This window comes from Zonotrichia leucophrys, chromosome 7, assembly GCF_028769735.1.
Source record: "Zonotrichia leucophrys gambelii isolate GWCS_2022_RI chromosome 7, RI_Zleu_2.0, whole genome shotgun sequence".
Classification (NCBI taxonomy): domain Eukaryota; kingdom Metazoa; phylum Chordata; class Aves; order Passeriformes; family Passerellidae; genus Zonotrichia; species Zonotrichia leucophrys.
In genome coordinates this window covers 33,309,037-33,332,309 of record NC_088177.1, presented here as the reverse complement: position 1 = coordinate 33,332,309, position 23,273 = coordinate 33,309,037, and the positions used below count along the sequence as shown (strand labels likewise).

At 40.7% G+C, this 23,273-nt stretch overlaps 1 protein-coding gene across 5 annotated transcripts in view; it reads right to left on the bottom strand.

The window, feature by feature from the left end:
- EPB41L5 (erythrocyte membrane protein band 4.1 like 5) overlaps positions 1–23,273 on the bottom strand; it is a 53,802-nt gene that overhangs the window by 7,635 nt on the left and 22,894 nt on the right. For all 5 annotated transcript variants that reach the window (XM_064717777.1, XM_064717779.1, XM_064717778.1 and 2 more), the window contains exons 8-22: positions 22,962–23,082; positions 22,470–22,557; positions 21,758–21,846; positions 21,512–21,581; positions 20,641–20,810; positions 19,415–19,521; positions 18,704–18,731; positions 16,473–16,515; positions 16,062–16,177; positions 7,784–7,950; positions 7,201–7,295; positions 2,122–2,247; positions 1,516–1,577; positions 778–888; positions 142–235 (exon numbers count right to left, since the gene is read on the bottom strand). In XM_064717777.1, the coding sequence (XP_064573847.1) occupies positions 142–235; positions 778–888; positions 1,516–1,577; positions 2,122–2,247; positions 7,201–7,295; positions 7,784–7,950; positions 16,062–16,177; positions 16,473–16,515; positions 18,704–18,731; positions 19,415–19,521; positions 20,641–20,810; positions 21,512–21,581; positions 21,758–21,846; positions 22,470–22,557; positions 22,962–23,082 (1,487 nt within the window). The remainder of the gene's footprint in view (positions 1–141; positions 236–777; positions 889–1,515; positions 1,578–2,121; positions 2,248–7,200; positions 7,296–7,783; positions 7,951–16,061; positions 16,178–16,472; positions 16,516–18,703; positions 18,732–19,414; positions 19,522–20,640; positions 20,811–21,511; positions 21,582–21,757; positions 21,847–22,469; positions 22,558–22,961; positions 23,083–23,273) is intronic.

The window sequence follows — 23,273 nt, the reverse complement described above, 5'->3', positions numbered from 1 at the left end:
TCAGACAGCACTCTCTGGCATTCCCCAGCGGCTGGCATTCACAGAGCTATGAGAGGCATGCAGCAAGGTCTGCTGGGCTTGCCTGGAGGCATCAGAGCTCAGAATGTGACAGAAACCTTCCAGGCTGGCAGGTGGTGATACCTTTGAAACAGCAGCCTCCTCAGCTGGAGCCAGATTAGCTGGAATTAGCAGGTCCTCATGGTTAGAGTCAGCATTGTCCTCATTCAAGGTATTACTGAAAGGGGAAAACACCCTCATTAGCACTCTGCCTGGATAGCATGGAACAGGGCGACAGCTCAAAACCTTGACTCCAGTTCCAGGGAGGCAGACAAAAGACTGGTGGTGCATGTTAATGTAAATGCCTTCCAACTGCCTCCACAGGTTACTGCTCTCTCCCACAGCCCCAGCTACAGCTGTGCATAGACCCAACGGTATCCATGTCCTCTATCTCAAAGGAGTTTCTTCAGCCCCTGTGTCTAGTTTGCCTGAAGCCTTTCCTGTCATCCTCTCATCTTCCTCTTTAGAGCCAGGGGCAGCAGGATGTCAGGAATCTCAGTCCTTTCAGAAGATGAGAGAGATTCCCATACTGCCTGCAAGGATACTCACCCCGAGGCCTGGCCCACTGATTAACTGCTGCAACGGTAATTAAAAATGCATCCCTAAACCTGCTTAGATGTAGCCTAAATGCTCAGCAACTCTTCCTCATCTTTTCAGGCCTTTCATCATCCCCTGCACAGTCCCCTTACCCCAGAACCATGTTTCTCCTGAGACACTTACGGAACAAAGGTGTTTGAAGCAGGGATTGCTCTCAGCAGCTCCCTTGGATCTTGAAATACCGGACTGGTTGCTGGGGGGCTGCTCTGTGATTTGCCTGACAGGATAAGGTTCCTGGCACAAACCAACAAAAAACAAAAAGAGAAAACAGGTACAACCTTCCATGGAAGGCTCTTTATGAATCACTTGTTACATCAAAGTTTTGGGACTGCCAATGTAGATTTTATTTGTACATTTTATTTACAGTATCACCCTCTGCATCATCACAAATGGTCAAGAAGTTACATGTGGTAACCTTTTACATTTTTCAATGCCTGCAGTCCCACTGGACCTGCAATCATTTCATATTTAGTAATTCTCAGGAAATTGTCACTGCAGGAGTTTGTATACAAATTTTTTTCCTCCCCTGGAAAACACCTACTGTGAACAGACCCATCCCCTCTCCCCACACTGAAGCTGTTCACATTTCAGAAATAATTAGCAGTTGAAATTGCTGTTGTAACAATGGTCATCAGGTATGGGAGAATAAAGAGCATCTGTATTATCTTGTATATAATAACACTTAGCAGTTGTAATCCTGGTTTTCTTCTCAAAACCACTTCACACTCAGGAGGTTAAGGTACCCTATGCAAGGTAAAATGCAATGGTGACTGAGCCACTGGCAGACCACACTAAACTGCAAATTCTCAGTTCTGTAGTGAGGTAACTAAATCACATGTTTCTTACAAATCTATTCACTACCTGGCAGCAGCCTCCTGAATATTGGAATTCTTGACACCTGTCATGCTGTCATCTTTTCCAACCTGAGAAGAAGAAATGAACAGAGACAGACATTTCTGATACCTGTTTGCATCTTGTGTCAGTTCTGAGATTCACAGTAGAGTCGAGTGTCTCTATCCCAGCACAAAAAAGTGCTGTTCATCTACAGCTCAGGGACTTAGAACATCAACTCCATGACAACTTCAGTGCAGAAATAAAATAAACTCACCAACAAAACCAAATAAAATACTGTTATTTGCTAAGGAATTTACTAGAACATGCAAAAAGCCCAGTCTTAGTGACTTGATTAGAAGGCAACCTCTGGAGGTTACCTGTCTCAATGACCTCTCAAACCAGGGTTTGCACAGGGCCTTGTTCTGTTACCTGCTGAGTATCATCAAGGACAGGAATTCCTCCTTGGGCAACCATTCCAGCACAGAACCATTATCACTGTGAGGAGCCCTTGACTCTGCCTTGGACAAGGCTCCTGGAACACCCTTATCTGCAAGGCACCTTCTCCAACACCAGGCAATTGAAGAGAAATAAAACATTTGAGAGCGTCCCAGCTCTGCTCAGTCGAGCACTCACCTTGTGCCCTTCTGCCTGGGCCTTCAGGATATTGCTTTTGAGATCTGCTGGAAGCCACTTGGCTGCTACCATTGGGCTCTCGATTGCATTGTTAAGACATTTATCTGTCAACTTCACCACTTCATCCTAGACAGGAAAACATCTTTATCAGAAGCAGTTTCCACATGGACAAGTCTGGGCTGAAGTTTATCAACATCTCTAAATAACAACAAGGCTCTGAAGCCAAAGGGAAGTCAGCAGATTTATACTGAAATGGAAAAGCAATTTTTTCCTTTATTTTGGAACTCAGTTATGATGTCAAGCAACACAAAGGAAAAAAAGCACAATGCTTGAATATGGATATGCAAACTGCTGTGCTAAAAATCCAGTGTGCAAGAAATGAAGTGCATCCTAAAACTGCAGCCTAGTTTACTGAGAGGAGATTAATAAAACAGCCATTATATCAGGTCAGTGTAGCCTAAGTAAAAGTTGATAATTTACTCTCAAATGCAAGTTGGGAAGATTTTTAATTTAAAATCCACTTATAAGTTAGACCAAGAGTTTAATTAATGTGCTACTAACTACCTCTCCCACCACTGATTATATCAGAGCAAACTGGCAGCCAGATACATAATGAAGAGAAGTAAGAACGAGATACCTTTCACGACAATATACTTCATTATGAGAATTTCATTTCTTAATTATAAAATGTTAATTAAGCATTCAATCTACTAATTGCTATTTGATGAGAGGGCAGAAGATAATTACTAGAGATGAAAAACTAAACCTGTGTACCTCTTTTGAGGTAAATTGACTCACAGCGGAGACAGAGTCCTGCGTTCCTCACCATCTGCCCCGGTCTAGGGCAGGCTGCTCCCCTGTGCTGCAGGACTGCCCCGGGCAGGACAACCCTGCTGCACTCCCACCTGCAGCGGGCCCAGGAGGAATGGGGCCCATTGCAAAGAGAAGAGCAGAACAGAGGAGTCCAAAAGAGGTGAACACCTGCCTCCCCACAGCTCTCCATCCACTCTCAGATTTCTACATTCCCTGCAGACACTGCTGAGAACGTGTAGTTATTTGGTCTTTAGAGAGGGGAAAAACATTTCCTTTTTTTTGTCTCCCTCTAAATGGGCTTTTGGGATATCCAAACAAGATCTTAGAAGACTATCTAAAGGAGAATCCATTTTCAAATTTTGACCCAGTTGGCCATGAACTTCACAAAATATTCAATGGTCACTGTCAGCATAAAAAGCTATGAGGACCAACAGTACTTTTAAATACTTTTATCTCAGAGAAGTTGCTGGAATTACCAAAAGGAATTAATTACAACGATATTATTATTATTTGTACAGCTGCAGCACCCACTGTGATAATCTTTAAGTCTCTACTGGACCTCACTGAAGCAGATGCCATGTGTGACACTACCTGTACAGGATTTTGAATGCATTATTCCACTAATACAATGAATCAAATCATTTTAACTGAGCACATCAGTACACTGGTGCTTGAAGTACCATTTTATTGATTAAATTCCTCTCAGCTTCCTCCACCTGAAAAATCAATTTAATTAGGTCACTCTAGTCTGTTAACAATTAAGACTCCCTACTTTTCAAAAAGCTTAGCACAATTACAGAATATTTTAATTTAATAGAGCATAAATTTCATACCACCAAGGAAGCATTTCCCTCAATATTAATGATCCATTTTTTTTGACCCTATTTTGCACTTGAAAAAAGCCTAGGTGTCTTACAGGTTTTTTTAAGGAAAAAAGCATGTAGCTAGAGGGAAAAGCATCCAGCACCTGCTAATGCCTCCAGATGTCTAATTTACAAGATATTTCAGGTGTTCACACAAAACAGTGAAGCTGCTGGGGTTTGTCATTATTCCAGCTCATTAGGAACGCTTGCTGTTTCCATGGATCAGACAAACTACACTTGTACTGTGTTCTTCAATCAAAACATGGAGCTAGGCAGTGATGCAAAAAGGCAAGGAAAGATTAAAGGCAGTAACAAGGCATGTGATCCCAACCCTTTGTGCTTTTGAGTTCTGTTCCCTGTGCCACTAAAAATCACTTTGTGCAGGAAGATGGAGCCTAATACAGGTACATTTTGAACCAACTTCCACGTATTTACAGATCACAACAATTCAGAAAAAGTAAACCCTCATGTCCTTGTATTTCTGACTCAGGAGCAGACTTTGAAGACAGGCAAACAGGGTGAACCTCTATTGTTCATTTCCCTTCAGAAGCTGATGAAAGCAGAGCACTGGTGTATTTAAAGCTATTTGCTCTGTTTGCCAGATCTGGTCACTGCACTATTGAAAGCTGGGAAAGGACAAAGTCTCATTCTTCCATCCCAACAGATTTTGGCAGTGAGCAGCAGAGAAAAATGAAGCCATTCATTCCCTGGCTTCCTCTTTTTCTCTAGAAGAACAGGGGTAGCTAGATAAATATTTCCCTACCAAAGGAATCAATCAGGATTGACTGATTGCAAGCATAGAATTACATAAAGATGACTGTCAGACCATCTCTATCTCCTGATGGAAAACAGTTAAAGATTTTTAATTAACAAAGCTGAAGAGAGTTGGCATGTAAACAGTGTCATGAAGTTCAGGATGCAGCTCTGCCTTCAGGAGTAGAAAGAGAACACTTTCTCCCAATGCATTTTCCAAACCTCTTATGTACTGTAACAGTTTCTGCATGTGCTGAAATTTGTAATCACACACGTTCAGAGAGGATGCTGCAATTCTGCATTCCCTCTGAAATAATAGCAAGCTCCAGGATCCAAACTTATTGCAAGGTTTTAGTGGATATATTGCAGTCTTATGCAATTCTGCCAGAAGAGGATAGCACAAACACTTTTACTAACAGATTAAGAAGAAAAGTAAGTACAGGAGAAGAGCTCACAGGTACATTTTATAACAAACACCATAAATGAAAGCTTCTGTGTTTTCTAAAGCAGCCTTCAAAGGCAGGAAACAAAGCATTTTTAATAGCAACTTTTAGGTCACTCTTTTCAGGACTGGTTTCCAAACCATTAACCTTCCTCTCTGAAGGGTGTGCTCATTTGGTGCTACTGTAACCTACATGTCTTTGCAATCTGAAGCATTGGGAATTTCAACTATGCAGAGAGTCTCTAATCTTTGTCTATCTTTTTTAAACAAACACTCTCAAGTGACTTCTTGGCAAGCTACATCATAGGCAGACAAGTTTTATTCTGTCTCTTCTACCCTAAAAAACCCTCCAGTGATCTACTCTTACATTTTCCTAATATAATTTGCACTTCCTTCTTTAAAGCTGAACAGTGTTTTACCACCTACTGACATACTGTTGATCCATAATTCTCTGTTATGCAAATGTTCTTGCTCTCTAATCAGATTACTGTCCTCCCAGTATCTATAACCTCTGAAGTTCCTCAGCACCTTATGTGACAGCAGCTGGATGACTGTGACTGTTCTGTATTGGCAGCTGTTTGTTAGATTAGCTCATTACAGGAATCTTAGCTTGCTTATTATAAATCAGCCACAACTTAAAAACCTCTGAAACAGGTCCGGGCCATTCTCTTCAATGAACCAATTAAATGTTTTTCCCTCTCTGTCTGAACTAAAGTGGAGCTCAACAGGCTAAAATATTCTTAAATAAACTGAGTTCATTTGCTTTAGTTTATGTACAAGCAGTGTTTCAGCATAACAGGACCGACAGTCTACTGACTAATCTTCTTAGAGACCTGGTAATCTTTGTAATGCACTCACCAGGCAGAGAGGTGCAGCAGGCAGCCCTGCCAGCAGCCCTTAAAGGGGCCAGAGCCAGCAGCCACAGCAGCAGCCTCCTCTCACGTGGAGGTGGGAAACAAACGCTTAGGAGAGGGCTTAGCTCAAACACACTCTGCTGAACACCTCTCCTGGCACCTGGTTCCTGTTACTATTGAAGGAGCAAGAAAAATCATAGCTGCTTCACTCAGTGCTAGATAAATCCTTGGGCCTCCCTGCAAGGGAGGGTAGTCTAAAGAGAGATAACACTGCCAGGTGTTTCACTCTCTCTGTTTGCCCAAAACACAAAAATCTCCCAAAGCTTTTGCATCACAGAAAGCAGAGTAATGAAAAATAAATCTCATTTTTAAAGTTCATTAAAAAAAAACACAGAAAAATATCCTGTCTGGGGGTAGTTGTCTGGTAACCAGTGAATTTCTTAAAGTTCACTGCTGTTGTAAGGGAGGATCCTGGCTTCTCCATCCCTTCTAGCAACGGTACTTGTTTTCACTATGGCCCTGGCATTTCTTTGACCCCTTCCCTCAACCTATTTAACTCACTATTTACCAACTTAAAGAGCAAACTAAAAACCTAAAGAAACCCAGAGCCTCGACAAAAAGTCAAAACAAAGGCAGGAAAAAAACGTTTTGCCAGTTTGTAGATATATTTGTTCACTGAAACCTGCAATGATTCCTGGTGGTGAGAGAGGAGAGAGGGAAGCTGGGGAATAAAGAGTGAAGAGGAAGGAGGGAGAAGAGAGCCCTCACCCTGTTCAGGGCACTCTGGCTTGTACTTGGCTCAGCTGCCTGTGAAGTGCAGCCTGGCTTGCTCAGAGGGATTTGAGAGCAGTAAATCAAAGCACATCACTCCTCTTTGTGTAAACACCAGCACCAACACCTCCATCAGAGAGCAGGTACAAACTGGCCACTTAACAGGAGGGATGGATCATCAGCAAACTTGACTCAAAACAAAACGTCAGAACAACCTTCTTGGAATTGAAAAATGCCAGGAAAGCAGCTCAGCCCTTCCAGACAGAGGGTGAACTACCCAGCACCATGCAGGTAGTAACCTACAGATAAAGACAACTGACAAACATTTCAAGCATTTATGCCTTTTACTCCCACTGATTTTAGAAAATCTCACCAGGGTGCAAGTCTGCACACAAGCACCTCTGCCCCCACCTTTATCTCACTGCCTTGTCACACACAGGTTTATAGATCATAAAGCATTTGTATTTCCATTGCTATCCCCCAGTATCACTCACTCATTGCAAACAGAGCAAGGCAAGTGAAGGCTTCTCAGAAGGACCTGAACAAGCCCCAGGACCGCAGCAGAGGAAGGCAGGCCAGTTACCTGGATGTTTATGTTTACATTGGGACGCTCAGTCGGCACGGGGCTGCTGCGCTCTGTCTCCAGCTGTTTCAGTTTTAGGAATGTGTCTTCAAACGCTGAAAATGACAAAAAAGGTATAATCTTCCTAATGTTCCATGGAGTTGACTTTTAACTTGCATTATTCCTGAATACTATTTACATAATTTTGGAGTTGTGCAAAAAAGCACAGGGATGGGGGAATCTACTTGCTCAAGCTTCGGTGCAAATTCCAAACCTGCAGACTGTGTGCACCAAATGACAACACTGCACTCCTGGGAGCTCACTGACCCAGCCATCCTCACAGTGAGTGAGCAACACAGAGTCAATTGCTTAGATGGTTGCACTTTACTGTATTTGTGGACAAAGTCACATCCAATGTAGAACTGACTTTTTACTTGTATCTCTGTCCTTGTTATTCTAGTAAAAGGTAAAATTTCTGCATATAATCTAAGGGAGCTTCCTAAAACAATCCTGCATTTTTCATAAGGAAACAATCTCACATCAATCTATTATTTAATCTTGAGCTCCCACATCACAATATGGCAAAATCTGTCAGTTTGCTTACGATCCGAGTCTGCTTTGTCTGCAGCAGTTTCCTTTGTGCCAGGAGCAGGGCAAGTCACGGCCTCTTCTGAATCTCCTGCTGCCAAGCCAACAACTGGACGGCCCAGGGCATCATCCACACACGTTTCTGGCAAGTCTGTGCTGTCTAGCAAATCAACAAGAGGTATGCTGCAAGGGCAGAAAGATGGGCAGAGAGATGCACAATCATGTTACCACTCTTCCTGGAACAAGAAAAAGCTTTAACACATGCAATGCCTTTTTTCAAGCTGTCTTCTGCTGACCAGCCACAATCTAGAAAAACTGTTTCAGGTACCTAACAGGCATTGGTGTTCAGCAAGCTTAAGAAACATGAAAAAGAGAACATTTCATATCTGTGTAAGAGACTTCTTAACAGAACAGGTCCATGTTGCCTGCTGTGTCGTTACATAGCAGTGGAAAAAGTGAAGAGAGAAGAAGGGAAGTTTTTATCCATGAAATACACTCTTTGGAACAAACATTTGCAGGTTTTATAAAAAAACTTAATGTACCCTCTAGGATTTTACAAGAAAAAAAGAAGAGTTAGGGGAAGGGAAGTTGGTATCACAAAAAGCTGTTTGTGCAGCACTTCACCCAACACTGGTAAGCAGAACAGAGGGTAGAAGGGTGCACTGCACAGGACTGCTCTGACACTTATGGTCAGGCATACCTAGAACCAGTTTCAGTTTTGTTAACTTAGGCAGAGCAATGAATGAAACTTTAGCAGTCACAGTGTTTTAAGTCAACCACAGCATGTACTCTGTACCCTGTCAGGATCACTTGTTTCAGCTCTCTTGGTTTCTGATGCAAATGCCTCCTTTTAATTTTGCTCTATGAGCTCTATTTTCAGTGAACAAGGAAAAACAGTTACAAAACCAAAAATTATATTACCACATTTATGTTGAGCAAGCAGTCAGGAATCTCATACACTTCTCTAAAGCTTGGTAACAGCTAAAGCTATCCCTAAGAGCAAACACAGAAACCACTGCTGCACAATGCAATGGTTCATCAGACAGCCTGTGCACACAACTGCAGCTTTACTGCTGCCCAGCTCAATCAACAACCACTCTCCATCAACAATCACAGTTTGGCTGCAATATTGATTTAAGAAGAAAAATCTATCAATCCCTATTGCAAGTCCTGTCCCAAATATGAGAACAATGATATCAAGCCCATACCCACCACAACAGAATAGAACCTACCCTTAAGCACAGACAAGAGACATTTTCCACTTGACAGTTTAGACCAGCTTCTCCCTTACCACTACCAGGTTAGAGCCTCATGCCCCCCTCCAGTCCCTGGAACCTGGAAGCAATGCCCTGTTGTCACTACAGAGGCTGCAGGGAAAAACTCCTTCCCCTTCAGCTCAAGCACACAAAGAATTCTTTCAATGTTAAACATATACTCTGAATCAGATTACAGGCTATCGCTGATCCAGTGCTAATAATGTATGAATCATTTTAAGTCAATTAATTGCTGTGAGGCAAACTGAGGCCACTGGCTTGATTCTCTTAAAGCAGTGGAATAAGAAGCTACTAGCAAAGCAAATAATAGGGAAAATTTTTCAACTTCCTGTGCAGCCTCTCTCTGCACCACTAATGGGAAAAGGCAAACAGCACACAGTCTTGCAGAGAGGGAATGATGGATACAGAGATTTAATTGCTAGAACTAACAGACAGGAAGAGATGCTCTTCCAATTAAGGCAACAAGGAAAGTGGACTGAATCCCATACATTACTTGGCTGATACATGAGTCGAAATGCTTTATAATCTTCACATGGAGACAGCAATTTTCTTCCTATTTTCTCACAATTTTCTGTAAATAGTGTCCAATCTTTAATATGACCACCATTTTAAGATGTTCAGATTTTACCTACACCATGCTGTTGCTGACACCATGACAGTTTGAGGGAACTTTCACCCCACATCAGGACAGGGCCTCAGGGAAACGAAACGAATTTTAGATAAACTCAAGGAAGCCTCCTAAGTCAAGATTCAAGTAGGAATTGACCCCTCTTGCCTTCAGACCCACTGAAACACCTCCTGAGCCAGGCAGTCAGCAAGAGGAAAGTCATACTTGGGAGACCCTCGGCCACTGGAATTTGCAGGCAGGAGTTCTCCAAAGAGCAGCAAAACCTTTGAAGTTTCCCAGACCCTTCACCCTCTTCAGAGCACCAGCAGGAAGATTACCAGGCAGGCTTCATAAATGGCCCAACCATGAATGCAAAAAGCACAAAAAACTTGAATCACTGCACAGAATTCCTGACACCTTTTACAAAATACTGATGAACTGGCACACCAGCCATAAGGGAAATTGTCCAAGGCTTCCCAGGAAAAGTAAGGATTCTTTCTACCAGTCAGCTCCCAGTACTCAGCAATTGAACAGGCATTAGCCTTCCACAAACCTGCATTTACCCACACACACAAAGGGATATTTTGAACTTTGCATAGTAATAAGTGCTGGGCTTTATGTCTTCAATCCACCTCTACCATCATATTTTAAGAAATATTCTCTGGGAAATGCTGATAAAAGATACCAGGAGTTCAAGCCACATAAATAAATATGAATATAGGAATAATGAAGGGTTGTAATGCATGTAAAGGTTTGTCAACACATTAATAAGTCATTAGATGCTCAGGGAGCTCACACAGTTAAGGGAGTAGCTAATGCATTACCCCTTCTTTTTGCCTGGCCCCAATATTGCCATACACAGGTACCACACGGCATTCAGCGTACAACATGACTGAGAAAGCTCTCAAGTGGTGTGAGATACCTTGTCTTTTTCTCCCTCAACTACACAGACATTATATGATACTGAAAGGTAAACAACTTGTTTTCATTTGCATATTCTCATGCAACTTTATAAATAAGAAAGAAACAAATGGGTTTGCTTCACTGCAGAAGTTACAACATCCACCATTCCAAACCTAAAACTAAAATGAGCACAAGAGATTGTTCCAATTATCTTGGTAGGTGTCACAGATCTTCAGTTTACAGCCTGCTCAAGCTTTTTTTTCAGCAGTATTGTAAAATAGAGACTCATACTTCATTAGCAAACTCTTTCCCCCCATCAGATGTGGGGGTGAGGAGGCCAAAATATCTCAGGCAATATTAAGTTATGTCCTGGCTGACACTTATTTCTTGGTTCTTCAGGTCTGGATATCTAAAAATAATGCTTTTTTTTTTATTTCTGGGCTCTGTGGCAATTTGAAACATAGTGAAATAATTTGAAAATCATTCAAACAACTCCTTTATCCTAAAAGCTACATATAAATTAACTTCAAAAGCCCTCTGTTACCATATTCCGTTCTTTTTTAAAATAGGAAAAGAATATTGCAATTTAAAAGCAACAAAATTCAGAAAACACAAGAAAACAGTGTGTTCAAGGGTAAAGGTTTGTTCTTCATGTTGTTAAAGGCCCCCAAGAATACCACTGACCCATAAAGCTGGAGTCTTAACCTCTGACTTAACAATTAACCTTGTGAATCATATGGTAGGACTGGTGTTTGTCAGGAAATCTGTTTCTTTTCAACTGGACCAGAAAAGCAAAAAAATAAAGAAAAAGTTGTAAAAAGCAAAAGATAATTTTAAAAATTACTCTTTGCCTTTTTGACAGTTCTGTTAAATTTATTCTTTAAAAATTGAAAATAATTCTATTCCATTTCCAAACAACAGTTCTCAGAAGAGGTCTTATTGAGAAAAAAAAGGTTGGTTTTCAGATCAACCACATATCTTAGATATTTTTACATGATCATGGCTCAAAGAAGGGCCAGTTACATCCTCTGTTTCTCAGATTTTTGAAACCATATTATAACCCACTGGTCATATACGTAGTTTTAAAATGAATGTCACTTCCTGCATGGCTCTCAAACCCAGCTAAAAAAAATGGATCTTTTGGTCATTAAGAAAAACTTTAACACAATTTTAAAAATATATCTATCTATATGCACACATAGATAGATATATACTGTTTATAAAATAAAAGTGATGTGTGGCTTCCGGTCTCTATGTCGTTTCTCTTTACAGACTCACTACCAACAGCACAATCTGCAGAGCCTTTCTCATAAAAGCTTCTGCCCCTCCACAGCCAGCTCCGGGCGCGCAGTCCTTGTCGCAGAGGGAGCTCAGGAGGCGATTGCCCAGCCCGTGCCGGGCGCAGTCCCGAGCTGCGGCAGCCCCACGGTCACAGCGCGGTCACGGCGGCCTGCAGGGCGCCGCGCTCGGGGGCCCACGCGGGGCTCGGTCCGTCCGGGGCGCGGCTCCTCGGCGGGGCCCACGCGGCTCCACCACGCTGACAGCGGCCGGCGGCGTCGGGGGGCCTGGAGCGGTGGGAGCGGGAGGGGGAAAATTAGTCAGCGGGAAACGGGGGGAGAGGGGGGGAAAGTAAAGCAAAGGCGAGGGCGAGGAGATTGAGGAGAAAAGACAGGGAAAGGGGCATTCCTGGAAGGGGAATACTGGAGGGAAGAGGCATGCAAGTACAGGTGCACATGATGGCACTGCCAAATAAACCCCTTTCTGCACAGGATGGCACTGCCAAACAAACCCCTTTCTGCACAGCATCGTGCACGTTTCCGTTCAAGTCTGAATTGACTCTCATGTTTATGTTGCTTACACTTCCCAAATGTAAAGCACTTCATATTTCAAAACACTTCATGGAAGTAAGCAAGAATTGTGTGCATTTTACAGATGGGAGAAAATAACGTGAATGAGGAACAGACCTCAAATATACAGCATGTTTTATTTGCAGAAAACAAGTTTAAGTGGCAGCTCTAAATGTACACCTGAAGCAAACACCTAAAGCAATACCAGTTTTTTAAAGGGACTGGAAAGTGCAGATTCTAAAGCAAATTTAAAAAAAAAGTAGAAGAAAATAGAAGCTCAGAAGAAATGAACATTACTGTGCAGGAGCAAACAGTAGAGCAAACGAATCATCCACAATTTAGGTGACTGAGGGATTGATACTACTGAAGAAGTTGCCTGCAGCTATAACTTGCATTACCATAAAAATTTAGCTGGAAAAGAACCATTTTATAAAAGGTCACAACACAAACTAAGACCTCACTTTCTAATTCTGCATATGAAAGCATAATGGCTTGTAAGTTTTAAATTTAGAGTTCCTAAAATCAAACCCACAGAAATGCTGTGCTCAGTTATGGCCACTCTTTGCCACACTTGGTATGAAGTCCTCCAAAATCTAGAAAGAGGTGCAAGGGAGAACACTCATCACTTTATTCAGTCTTTTGAAAAATATTATTATGCAGGAGCCCCTAGCTAGGAAACTGTAAGGCTTTAGGCACAAACATCTCCAAAGTAGCAGGGATAAGCAATTAATGGAAAACAGCCAAATTTTAAAATACTTGGAAAATGGGCAATGATCTGTTAACTGTTGTCTGTGTAGCACTAGGGTCCTCCACCAGTATATTCTGGGAGAGGTTGATAAAAGGTACAGTCATATATCAAAAAAGTGCTTGGAAAAAAGCACTTCATAAACTATTCAAGTAAGGAAATTCCTAAAACAAAGCTATTCCTTCAGTTTAATGTAAAAGATTCGATTTAATGAGCCAAATCTAAACAAAGTGGAAGGATTGTTGCTGTTCACATAGAGGGGTCAGATGGCCTTCAGCTCAAATTCCACCTTCTCATGTTCCAGAACAGCCAAGCAGACAGCTGAGTTGGAAGATCACACGTGTTAAGGCAGGCAAGCAGAAAAGCATGCAGGATTCACAACAGTGGTAAATGATTAACATTTGGGGATAGTCCTCCTTTAGAAAAGAAACAGGATTTATACAGAGCTCACCCATGTGTAAATTCAGAATTTTGGTTTCTGTGAAATACACTGAGGAAGTGACCCGTGAATACTGAGGGCTCCAATTCCCAACAGTTCATTCCTTTATTTTACCATTTCTCTCATGGATGTGGTTAAGGAAAGCTACATCCACTAGCAAAAAAAACCCCAAAGAACTTCCCCACTTATCCCATAGTAAGGAAGTAAATATTAAATCTCTGTCTGCTGTCCTAACTTAGCAAAAAAATCCTTTCTATCTGGCAAAGTATTTTCTACAATCTGGCAAAATTGTTGTTGGCAGCTGCAGCATTAACATTTTAAATTAAAGGAAACATTGACATTAGGAAGGGATCTAAGCTGCAAGGTAGCCAATAGAGGCATCTGCCAAGCAGAGCACAGAAACCCAGGAGGTCAGGACCTTACTTCTAAACCCCTTCAATCTAACTATCTACAAAATCCACAGTCCAGAAAATTTTGGTGTTCTCAACAATCTTTGGCAAGCTCTCTCTAAAAGAAGACTATTTTTCTGACAGAAAGCAAAGATAATTCATGCAGAAACAGGCCAATTAAAGACAGTAGCAGCTGAAAGGAGATCTTGTTAGCAGCACCAGACACCCTTGCAGGCACAATAGCCAAGTCACAGCCCCCAGCAATAAATATGCATGTTCTGGCAAGTCCATTAACCTGAGCCCACTTCCCATCTAGGAAATCAGAATGTAGCTCAATTCCTGACTCAGCTCCAAACTGTTGTCTTTTTCCTGCAGCTGGATTTGCCCTTTATTGCAGGCAGTACTGTTTCCAGTGAACACAGTAAAACCAGAAAACAACTACTTTCACTAACAATGTCTCAAAGAAATGTAACACAGACACAGTAGAAGCACTGCACTCTCAATTAAAATGCATCAGTTGCCAAGAAGCTTGTTTTCTTTAGGACACACTGTTTTGGGTTACATGCAGGTATATTTTGCATTCACTCCCACTCTTCTATACAAACACTACATCCTGCAGGAGCTGGCATGTAAGCTGAGATTCCTGGACAATGTTAAGACAGACTCAAGCTCTCAATCCTAAAAACACACATAACAAACCAAAACTGAGTGGCTGTAGAGCCTTCTCTGCTTCAGACCCAAAGCAGCAGGATTTCAGTAAGCAACAGCAGCCTTGCAAACATGAGCAGGAACATTAGCACAAATCAGGTACCCAAGAAGAGCTGGTCTGGAGCCAAGTCAAACATTTCCACCAAAGGAAATACAGGTGACTAGCACTCATCTTGCAGTTAAGCCAAAAGAATCAAAATATAACCATATTGAGAATGCTGAAGAATAAAGATGCCACCACCTTTCACCCACCACCATGGAAGGAATCGAGCGATCAACAGGATCCCACCATAGACAAGCACAGATTTCAGATACTAGATAAATCAAGGGTAAAAGAAAGAAAAACAGCATTTATCATCATATGTTCTGATTGAAATGTCAATAAAATGCAACTCAAAGCAGAATTACCATACCCTTTATCATTCAAAATTGATAGTATTAGAAGTCTTTAAATTAATACAATTTACACAATTGAAGTACATTTGTCACAGCACTGTTAGAAACAGGCACCATCTATGTAACAGATACTGAAGCAAAGCAGATTCATATGGCTGACAATGGGAGAAAGACCCTTTCTCTTGAGGGCTGAAACTGCTTAGGATAAGAGCTTTGGTGTCACTCCATTCCACCATGACTGCTCCTGAGGAGTCTGGCAGAAGCCAGAATTTCCCTTCTTGGAGAAGCCATAGGCAAGAGAAACCCAAGAAGTTAAGTTGACCTGTGCCCAAGTACTGGGTTGATATACGCCAATTTTTGGATTGGAAATAGCTTTGCAATATAGAATTAGTTTAAGAAAAGATAAATGACATGTACATTTACCTATCTTCAAACAAATTCTCTTCATTTTGAGATGCATCTAATCCATAAAACAAATACCCTGATTACATGAAATCAAAGCTCTTATCTTCAGCTTGTGTCATTTTCCTCAAGCTCCCATTCTACACAAGCTCGTGAGAAAAGTCAGCTTGCCTATTTCAGAAAGTTCAAAAGACAATTCACAAGGATACCAGTTTACAAGGTTCTATTTTATCCTAAGGATCAAGGTTAAGTCCTTGGACCCCATGACACCAAGCAAAGGGTTACGAGCTTATGGCAAATGAGAAGGACCCAACTCTCTCCAAGACTTTAAAATGCTATTCCTCCTTAATTCCTTTAGCCCCGCCCCTGAAGAAATTTTCTTTTGGTTGGCAGTGACTAAGCCTGTTGTCCTCACCTCTCCACACACATTTCATAGGAAGAAATCAGCTGCATCATCCCTAACTTGATTGTCCACTTACATTAGAGATACAAGGATGGCAGCTTATTTAAGCACAGATAAAGGAAGAGCTACTTGAATCATGCATAAGTAATCAGAATTCATTTCCCAGCAAAGCTTAACATACCACTTCTTATCTTGCTGGCTGGCTCCTGGGCTCCTTGGGAGGTTTTCTATTTCCACTAAGACTGGTGCAGAAGGAACTGCTGTTAGGACAGGCAGGTTTGGCTTTGCATTCCAGCTCTTTAGAGACAGAATACAGACAAGTTATTACACACATTAATGAAGTGATGACACATTAAAGTGAACAAAACATATCAACACTTCTTCTTAAGCACAAAGCTAAAGCAAGGCCATTTTCTTCCCTTACTTCCCTAGCACTGGGTATCTGTGCCCAGTCTTTTCCAGCACTGTACACAGTTAGTAGTTAACTGTAACATTCAATTGGTCAATCACTGGATTTCAAGAACAAATAACAAAATCTTCAAATCTGTTGAGACACATGAAAATTGCCTTTAGAAAGAATGAGAGTCCTTACTTGTGATCCATTAGTTTGGCTGATAACAGCATTGTTTGCAGCACTGAAAGACAAGAAGAATTTAAAACTGAATCAGATCAACAAACTGCTTTTGCAGGCCGGTAGAACTGTCAGGGCTTTCAGAATGAAACAGTCTAAGATATTTCCAAAGTATTCATCTCTTTTCATAAAGGGTTTCAAGTTCTTTTTCTTTTGTTCAAGCTGTAGTTTATCTGCAACTCATCTGTTTTTAACTTTTACTTTCCTAAATCAGTTTGGTTTAAAAAGTCTTCCTGATTCAGCAGTAAGATGTGGCACTTCTAAAGCAAAAATCATATCATTTTATCAGTTAAAACACCCAGCAAAATGTGACATTGTGAAAAGCTCACCTACATGCTGTAGATACTATGTTTGTTCCATAACTAGAACCCTCATGATTTGATGTTTCACATCACAAGAGTTTATCAGAAAAATTAAAGTTTCTTCTGCATACAGCCTCTAATGGACTTAAAAGCAGCTATTCAAATTTACATGCACAGCAACTCAGCGTAGCATTAATAATAATTTTATGTTATTAAATATTTACTATATTTGATTAATTAAATAAGACCCATATCCCTATTCTTGATGATTTCTGAACCTGCAAGAGACATTGCACATTTCTGAGAGACTTAAAAGCAGCAATTATGCATTATAGATTTCATGCAAAGCAAATTTTTTCCCCAGACTTCTAGCCTTTTAAAGAAGGCTCCCATCTCTTATGACCTGTTAATTTTCTGATTTATAGTCTGGATAACAGCTATCCAACCTGGCAAGCTGACAATTCAAATAGATTTCTGTATTTACTTCAGTGACTCTTTAGAATTATTTTATTTAAAACACCATTATGTCAACACTGAACAAGCTGTTCCTTGCCTGTTTCCCCCTTCACCCTTTCTCCATTGAGCAAATGTGGAGGCTACCCCAGAATTTTCAGAAATATTAAGGAATGCCTTCTGACTAGCACATTCTCCTGTGCTGGGTTAACACAAAGAAGGGAACAACATACATCTTTCATGATGCATTTCAATTAGCAACACTGCAGTGTAGAGTTTCAGAAATGGCATAGCTTGCTGTGGAGACAACAGTGCCACACCTAAGCACAGATCAGGAGACCGCAGTCTTATCAGGAGGAGAAACTGCACATGGAGTTTCTCTTCCCACTCTCAGAATGACCTAAGCAACCTGAAACTCGGGGAAGGGCAGGACAACTCAGAGTGACAAGAGCACCAATCAAACAAGCACATTTTGCATGCAGAGGATTTTAATGACACCCAGTTTTGCAGAGTACTCTCCCATTGTATAGAAAGAAAAAACAATACAGAAGTCACACTGCAGCCTTGTCCCCCCACTTCCAGACTTCTGCTCTCATGCAAGAACCAGCCCTGCTGCTACAGACAGAATATGTTGGGCTGCATTAAGTCTGTTGTTCTGAAATGTTTTTTTGGCATTCTGTGGTGCTCACCATGGTGCTTAATATCTGTGAATACCTACTTTTTAAAAAGTAATTTGGTTGCAACTGCTCACTGAAGTGTTCACAAGTAATTAAGGCAAAGGACAGAAACCAGAACTGGGTGACCTAAGTTTGTTCACTACCAGGCAGCTCCTTTTAATCTGGTTTCCTCTCTTCCCTTAAGGAAGGGTATGAAACTTATATGATTCAGATACATCTGAGTAATTTACATTGGAACAGCAAGTATGAACCTACAGATCCAGGAACTGGAAAATAAAGAACCAAAAGGCTTCCCTTTCAATGTTGATCATGGATGAAAATAAATGCAAGTGTAACACAGAATATAAACCCATCAACTTATTTCAAAAATACTCATTTTACTGTCTTTTCCCTGTCCTTGACCTTCACTGAATGAGGTATTTCAGTCACACACCTGGAGCAGGCAGACTTCAGACAGACCTCCTCACAAACTTTTACCTGATCTCTTTACATGGCAGCACATAAACTACAGCTCATATCCAGCAAGAACAATAACTAGTAATAAACAAACTTCTTTTCTAGCTAGTAAGCAAGTTTGGCAAAACTGTCTGTATGCAGCAACACAGAAGCTTTGCTTTGAACACTAACTTTTATATAAAGCAAACAATACCCACAGCAAAACCACAGTTAAGAGTCCAACACTATATCCTCCTTCTGCACATGCTCAAGTACAGGTGCCAAACACCAAAGACAGAAATTCAAACACTGGAATGCATCTTACCTTGTTTCTTCCAGTTTAGCAGTGTATGCTGCAAAAATAAAAAGCATTAATTAAAATTTAATTTATAATTAGATTACCTGTTAAATATTAATTATATGATTAATAAAAATAGCCTACACAGTCTGAAAGTAGGCAACCAAACGAGCAAAAGTTGAACCAAAAGAGCAAAAGTTGCACAGATCTCATGTATAATGTGTGAAAAACAAAATCTAAATTGGGAAAGAAAATAAAAAATCTGAAGAGCAAACCAAAGCCAGATTTAAGCAAGGATCTGAAGGCAAACATGGCTGTCACATATGATCCGTGCAAGAGTGGGAGTCAGAAACAAGGTATCAGCTGCTGTCAGATCATGACAACAAAGGGCAGCTCCTAACAACAATGGAAAAAGTATCAATGACAAAAAATTTGAACTCAATTCATAAATTTAAAGTACCCTAATTAATTTATCACTATTTCCTGTGTCCAAATTTTCCATCTTCATACCAAGACCTACTGTGTAATTTTCATGAGCAAGCTGGTTTGGACATGCTTTGGACACAAGCTTTTTCTGGTAAATACATGAGATCTCCTAACTAAGTCAAAGAAAATTTATTGTGAAAATTCAAGAGAAGGGCAAACAGCTACAGGAGAATTCCTACCCAGAAATTTTAAAGGAGATTATTACCTCATTCTCACATTGAATTTTACTTCTCAGAATGGAAGTTCTTTTACCTTTCATTTGCAGGGTTCGTCTTGAGTATCTCTTGCTGGGCCTTCTTTCAAAGGATGCTGATCTCCTGGCTTTGTTGGTCTTTGTGGTTTGATATTCTGTTTTCCCACTAAAAATGCCATGTAAGAGCACAAAGCAGTGAAATAAATCACTTACTTTTAATGATGGAATAATGTTCATAAAAACATCACACTTTTACTTTAAATTCATAGCTTACTATCTCATGTCAGTTCTAAAAAAACATCCCAAATTTCACACCTCAAAAGACCTTTCACCAAAAGAGGGTAAGTTTTAGAAACATTCTCCTCTTCACCCAATCTCCCCAAGACAAATGGCAGAAGCAACGACTTTTTAAATACTAAATTGCTGACAAAAACATGTGAGCCCTTTGCGTATTTCTGTGATCTCACTGCACGAGTTTTGGGAGAAGGTGAAAATTCTAGGAGAGAATAAAGCTTAAGTAACATTGTGTCCTGGGTTGACTATATGATGCTTTTATCCCCAATCGTCTCATTCTGTTTATGTTGAATAATAATAAGTTTTGTACCTTTAAGAGTGTTACAGAGAGTGAAGGGGGAGAGAGAAGAAGCGCGCAGTTTGTTTTCAGACACTGCACTCACTCCTCCACATTCCTGCTCCTGACTGTGTTGTCTGCGGACAGACAGCGGGACAGAGAGCTCTTCTTTTGCTTTTTAGTTAGTGTTAGCTAGCTGAGGCAAAGAAGTTCCCTGGACTGTTTTTTTTTTCCCTTTTCTTTGGACCTCTTGAAACTGCTCTGGACTGAACACCCAGGAGAGCACCGGCAGCTGCACCTGTGGCTCACCGGGCCGGGCCTGGCCTGCGACAATTCCAGCACTGAGGGACTGATCAGAGACTGAGTGAGCTGCTGCTTGAACCCGGGGTTTTCTCAGTTTGTCATCTCTTTTAGAGTGGCAAGGGGTCTCATTGTTTTGATACTGTTTTGGTCTTATTGTTTAATAAACAGGGGTTTTTTTCCACCTTTCTCCAAGGAGGTATTTTTCTTTCCTCCCGGACCAGTTGGGGGGGAGGGGCCGATTGGATCTGCTTTTCCCACCGGAGCTCCTTTGGGGGGATTCTTCCCCAAATTTGCTCTAAACCTGGACACATTGCCAAAAGCCACAGAGAGAGCTGATGAAGGGACCAAACCCCAGCAGCCAGGAAAGCACGGAGTGCCAGCAGGTGTGTGCCGAGCGCCACAGGCACTGACCTGTAGCGGAAGCGAGAGCCCAGGCGGATGAAGCCAGAGCGACTGGAGCTCTTCTGGACGGGCCCCCGGAGGCGGAAGAAGGCGTGGTGCTCCACTGCACACTTCCACAAGTGTTTGCAGGCTTTGGGATGATCCAGTCTAAAGACAAAAGTGTGCTCCTGCTCCTTTCCCTTAAAGCACACAAAGCACACTGACAACTTACAAGGGGCTTGAATAAGTCCAAGCTAAAATTCCATGCAAGCCAAATAAAATTTGGTTTCTATGATTCCTAATAGATATATTTAAAAAATGTTTCAGGCAGAAGAATCAACCTTTGTAGAAGCTAATGATAATGAACAACTGCTATATAGTCTGAAGTTGGAAAATGCTGGAGTCCATACATTTAACAAGCCAAACCTCTGAATAACTACAAATTAAAGATACTATTACAACAGGAAGGTACTTGCTGATGAGGCTAACACGGTTTCACTTCCAAATCTAATCCTCTCAAATTACCAATGCTCACTTTTTAATTGTCTCAGGTGTATGCAACTTCTTCCCCATAGAAACAATTCTGAAACCTGCTGAAGTAATTCATTCTACTAAATGTGCTATGTGGAATTTTTTTTTAAACTGTGTTGTGCGATGCACTCTGTTTCCAAAGTACCAGCTCTAGTTTCACCAGGCATTCTCTTTTTAAAAAATGGATGACAGAAAAGTTTATCTTTTACTTAAGCCCCTTCATTTCCCTCCTCCCCCCACAAGTCACAATCAAAAATCTTTCAGGCACCGACATTAATTCTCAAAACTTAAATATAAGGAAAAATTAGGAACATGCACATTAGTAGTGTATAATAAAGACTGAGATTTAAGTAAAAAGATATTTATCTACCTGTTCATCATCTTCAACAACAACCAGAGTGAGTTTGTTCTTCTTGAAGTCAAGCCTTGTTATCTTTGGCCTGCCAGATGAACAGAAAGTTCAAAGCAGGTTATGTCTAACTTTCAGTAACTTAATGAGAACGTACCTCAAATTCATGGTGCTCCCACAACACAAACAATTTTTTTTTTGCTCTCATAAAAGAAACAAAAGAACCAAAATCGAGAACAGATTCTAGTGTACAATCAGAGAACTTACCAGAAAAACAAACCAATCTTTGTGTCTCCTTCAAAGACAAGAACTCCTGTAGGTGTTAGTCCCAGGCTGTAATCATTGCCATCTCTTGCCTAATTGACACAAAATAAAAATCAGATTCATTTTGGTGTTTGACCCTCTATCCAATTTACTAGAGTGTAATTTGTTTGTCCAAGCAAAGTGTTATAATTACACACATGTCTGCTATCCTATACAACAAAACTCCTATATCTTGATGATCTCATGCAATGTATTTTTCTTGTTTGCAACCCTTCAATAAGGCTGACTAAAGAGGAAAATTAAAGTTTCTTGATGTGTTTGTGTAATAAAGAAAACCTTATGCATTTGCTGCACTTGTATCTCCACAGGAGAGCTATGCTTATTTGTAGTTCTTTAGCTGGTAGCTGACTACACCCCAGCAAATAGGAGTTTTGTGAAAAATCACAGTAATTCAAAGTCTAAATACCAACTGTAGTACTACTTCTACATCAATCACACATTTAACATACAGCAGATATGCTTGGACTCAAGTTATACCTTCTAGAAACATATACCAAAGAGTGGAATGTTGACACAAAGCCAGATCACTTATTACATAGATTGCGGGAGAACAATATTCCTTTTCTTTCCCCCCTCAAAGCAGAACCAGTGTTGAACTGCAACACAAAACTAACACTATCCTTTCCAAAGGTCACCATGCTGTGGTTAAACATACCTTGACTATGTGCATGTCTACACCATACATTTCCAGCCACTTAGCTTTGTTTAAGTAGTTCGTTTCAGCCTGTGCTGGTGTTTGGCCCCTGAAATAAAATTTTTTTGCTGTTAGGTAGATGCCTGAAAAAGCACAGAAAGGAAAAACTGGTAAATGAGGAAAGTGGAAAGGAACTTCCTGAAAGTTTGTGAAAAACATAAACACTGGTGACACCTGTTCACTTTACTGAAGATCAAGGTCACTTTTTAAAGTTTTAATCTGAAAATGCTGCCGCAAAAATGACTGTGTTTCAAGATTTTGTACCTCACCATTTTACTCAGACCTCTGAAAAAGCTTCATTTATCACATTATATTCTTTTACAAAATAGGACAGAACCATATTAAAATTCTATTTCTGAACAAGACCATAGAAGAACCATCAGCAGTATCTTTTTAATAGATTCTCTTCACAGAAAAATCAATGCAAACAGCATTCACTGGAAGATCTAGTACCTGCATTCCTTCCACTTCTCAAAAACAGCTAATTCCATCTCTTCAGTCTGAGTGGGAACAAATCTGAACTCAGACACCAGCTCAGGGACATGTTCAGCAGGATCATAGTCTCCAAGTTCAGCTACAAAAGAACAACACTGTTAGGCACTGTTCTCAATAAACACAGTGGAAATTTCTGCAGACAGAAGAATTTCTGCACACTTTTTGAGTTAGTCTAAAATATTAAATTATTTTTGTGTTCTGTCTCCTCCATCCAGAGATGCTATGTAGAAAACATACAGGAACATACCAGTCAAGGGGTGTGCCACATCA